Source organism: Tupaia chinensis, unplaced genomic scaffold (genome assembly GCF_000334495.1).
Source record: "Tupaia chinensis unplaced genomic scaffold, TupChi_1.0 Scaffold144105_1, whole genome shotgun sequence".
Classification (NCBI taxonomy): Eukaryota; Metazoa; Chordata; class Mammalia; order Scandentia; family Tupaiidae; genus Tupaia; species Tupaia belangeri.
In genome coordinates this window covers 7639-11802 of record NW_006203959.1, presented here as the reverse complement: position 1 = coordinate 11802, position 4164 = coordinate 7639, and the positions used below count along the sequence as shown (strand labels likewise).

Here is a 4164-nt window from a genome sequence, read left to right as displayed (position 1 = left end):
TGTGTGTGTGTGTGTGTGTGTGTGTTTTTTTGGGTGTGTGTGTGTTTGTGTGTGTGCATGCACATGTGTGTGTGTGTACTACAATTTCTTTATCCATTCATCTGTTGATGGGCATTTAAATTGTTTCTATAGCTTGGCTATTGTGAATAATGCTGCAGTGAACAGGGTAATTCAACTATCTCTTCAAGTAGGTGATTTAATTTCTTTTGAATATACACTCAAAAATGCAATTAGTGGATCATATAGTAGTTCTATTTTTTATTTGTTGAGAAACTCTCCATAGTGTTTCCCCCAATGACTGTATCACTTTATTTTATCAATAACAATGTATAAACGTTCCCTTTTCTTCACATTCTTACTAATACTTTTTGTCTTTTGACTTTTTATTATATTTTATTTGTTAAAGTTTAAGTTTTTTTGCCCATGTACTCACCAAGGAGAGAGAGAGAGTGAGCAAAAAAGTGAGAAATTACCCCACAGGGATAATGGCCAGGCCATAATCCCTTCTCCATTCTCTTCTTAGAATTTTGGACATGCATACACATGTGCCCAGGGTGATTTACAAGCCAACAGATCTGGGCCTGAACCACAGCCAGCCATGTGGGAGTTCAGTGCCTTAGTCACTACACTATCTACTGGCCCCAACTTTCTATTGTTTCTTAAATTTGCCAGAAAGTGCATGCATTTACCAGAGAGAGACAGAAAAGCGAAAAAGCACTCCACATAGGAAGTGGTCATGTTGTAATCCCTTCTCTTCCATTTTTCCCTCTTTTCAGGATTTTTGGCATGCATGCACAAGTGCCTGGCATGTTTCTTAAACCACCAGGTCTGAGACTTGAAACAGGTAGTAGGCTATGTGAGATCCAGGCACCTTAACCACTACACCACCCACCTTTTGAATTTCTGATAGCAACCATCATAACAGATGTGAGATGATATCTCATTGTGATTCTAATTTGAAGTAAATACTTCATGATTAGGAATGGTAAATGCCTTTTTATATACATATTGGCCATTTGTATATGATTCTTATGAAAAATGGCTACTAAGGTCTTTTGTCCACTTATTGTCCTTTACCTATTTTTATTGGATTATTATTATTATTACTATTGAGTTTTATGGTCCCTTATATATTTTGTGCCTTAACCCTTTATCAAATGCATACTTTGTATATATTTTCTACTAATCTATAAGATGTCTTTAATTTTGTTGAATGTTTTATTTGCTATGCAGTAATTTAGTGTGACATAATCCCACTTATTTATTTTTGCTTTTATAGGCTGTGATTTTGGAGTCATACACAAAAAATCATTGCTAAATCTAATGTCAATGAGCATCTCCCTTTTAAAAATTATTTATTTAATTTTATGTATTATTATGTTTTTAAATTTTCTATAGGACACACATGCTCACAAGAGAGAAAGAAAGAAAAAGTGAGAAAGCAAGCCACCAAATCTGGGACTCAAACCGCAGTCAATCATGTGAGAGTCCAGTGCCTTAACCACCACACTACCTGATGGCCCCAACCCTTATATTTTATACTAGGAGTTTTAGAGTTTGAGGTCTTAAACTTAATCTCTAATCTATTTTGTTGATTATTGTATGGTATAAAATAAGGATCCAAATTCATTCTTTTGCATATGAACATCTAGTTTTCCCAACATTATTTATGGACAAGATTGCACTTTCCCCACTTTGTATTCTTAGTATTTTTGTAGGAAGGTAGTCAACTTTGTTTGTGTGGGTTTATATCTGGGCTCTCTATTCTGTTCCATTGCTCTTTGTGTCTGTTTTTATGCTAATACAATACTGTTTTAATGGCTGTTGCTTTGATATAATTTGTAAGTGTGACACCTCTAACTTTGAGGTCTTTTGTGTTTTAATATGAATTTTAGGATTGCTTTTTCTGTTTTTGTGAAATAGCTACTGTTTTTTTTATAAGGAATGCATTGAATCTATTGATTGCCGGAAGACCTGCTCCAGCCATGGTGGGTTGAGACTCATACACAGGAAGGCGACACAGGCAGAAATTCAGGCTGAAATCTCAATGCCCTTTAGCATGTTCTCAGCCAACTACAGTCAAAGCAAGCTCAAGACTGCAGCCCCAGTGGCTATCAAACATACATATTTATTGAGGGATGTTTTACAGAAGTAGGAGGGGTGAGGGGGAAATAAAAGATTTACTCTAAGAAACAAGGTATTCAAAGTACAGGAACAATGACCATAAAACATGATGTCTGTCTTGTTTAATTAGGTATAATCAATTACAGTTCTCAGGATAAAGGAGTCCATTTGTCTGGTGCATTTTCTTCTTAAATCTTGATTACCTGACAGGGCCTTTTCAGATGAGATGGTCTTGTAGCTCAGGAGACAACTCAGGATACATTATTAGCAGTTTTTTATACTTAACAGCACATGGAAGAAACTGTTTGTAGTTAGGGACTATCTGTTACTTGCCCAAACTAGATAAGAACTTCCAGCTAAGATAGTTAATCTTCCCCCTGGAGCCTTCATGTTTGTTTATTCTGTCGTTGTTAGCCAGATCTGTCCTTCCTCTATTAACCCACAGGTCCCTGTATTTTATTTGCTGAATTCTTTGTCTGTTAATCAGTGAATTCTTGTGCTTTATCTTTGGGTTCCCATCATGGCTGTGAATATGCTAACTTGGCCTAACATAAGTTAACTTTGGCCTGCAGCTTTAACAAGGGGTACTTATGTAAAATTAGCCTTAAACTAACTTAGTCTACATATGCTACTAACACTAATTTGGCTTATACTAACTTAACCTAACATATGCTAATTTTGGCTTAAAACATGCAGGTGGGGAGTCTCAAATCTCCTGATTCTCCTGCAGTCTGCGGCTCTGTGGTTGCCTCGGTGATGTCCTGGGTTCAAGCAGCACAGTTGGTCCGGGGCCCTGGTGATGAGGCAGACGTGTTTGACGAGGAAGCGGACAAGTCTCTTGTGGTGCAGCGAGAATGGTGGAGTCACATGCAAAGACAAGTCAAAGAAGGTTATAGAGATGGAATAGACGCTGGCAAAGCAGTTGCTCTTCAGCAGGGCTTCAATCAAGGTTATAAAGAAGGTGCAGAAGTCATTATCAACTACAGACAACTCAGGGGAACATTGAGTGCTTTGCTCTCCTGGCGTCACCTTCATAGTAATAGTTCAACTTTAATCACTAAAATAAATCATCTTCTGGATGCAGTTGGCCAGTGTGAAGAGTATGTGCTCAAACATCTGAAATCAATCACTCCACAACCCCATGTTGTAGATTTATTGGACTCCATTGAGAATATGGACCTTTGTCATGTAGTTCAAGCTGATAAAAAGACCAATGAAGCTGAAGATGAAAGACTCTGTGAAAACAATGCTGAATATAACAAAAACTGTAGCAAGAGTCCTGTTGGGCTAGAGTGTTCATATGTAGGATGTGGCAGAACAGAGGAGCGTGCACATGCCAAAAACCCAGGCCTCACCTGGATTTTAGAACAGACAGCCAATTTAGTTAAACAGCTAGGAGTGTCTGTAGACATATTACAACACCTCAAACAGCTATAGAAGCTATCTTTCTTTTTCTAATGGTATTCAGAATGCTGCTTAGAGCATACTTTTCTGACAAGGTGACCAAAACCTATACAAGTTTCTGTGTTGAATACTTCGCCTGTAGTGTTATTCTTTATGGAAATTTGAATGTTTTCAAACTTAACACTATTAAATATAAGCCCCTTTTCTCTGCCACGGCTAATATTTGTATAGTATATTTTTAAGATATGCTCAGGAATTCCAGTTGTTATTATTTTCAAGCTGCTGTCCATATCTGATCATTAGCAAAAGTGAACAAGGATCCAACATGCTTTATAATAACTCTACTTTCTCCTGCTGTCACCTCAGGTAGTTATCCTGATCTCCAGTTAATCAGACCAGAATTACCAATGGCAGACATGAATATAGGGAGATATACAGGCATAGATATGTATCTAGATATGAAGATACACATTGAAATTAAGAAATTGCATGTGTGAGAAACTGAAGCAATGTTTATACTGTGATTAAATTATTAAAAACAAAATAAAAAAATGTAAAAAAAAAAAAAGGAAACTGCATTCCTACCAGATCACTAATTGGCTTTCTTGTAAAGTTGCAGTAAGGCTGGGTGTGTTA

At 36.9% G+C, this 4164-nt stretch overlaps 1 protein-coding gene across 1 annotated transcript; it reads left to right on the top strand.

Moving 5' to 3' along the window:
• The first annotated feature begins 2880 nt into the window (after positions 1-2880).
• LOC102480974 (protein YAE1 homolog) lies at positions 2881-3561 on the top strand. Its single transcript, XM_014583153.1, has one exon. It carries the CDS (start codon positions 2881-2883, stop codon positions 3559-3561), a length of 681 nt encoding a protein of 226 aa, XP_014438639.1.
• Positions 3562-4164: the final 603 nt, after the last annotated feature.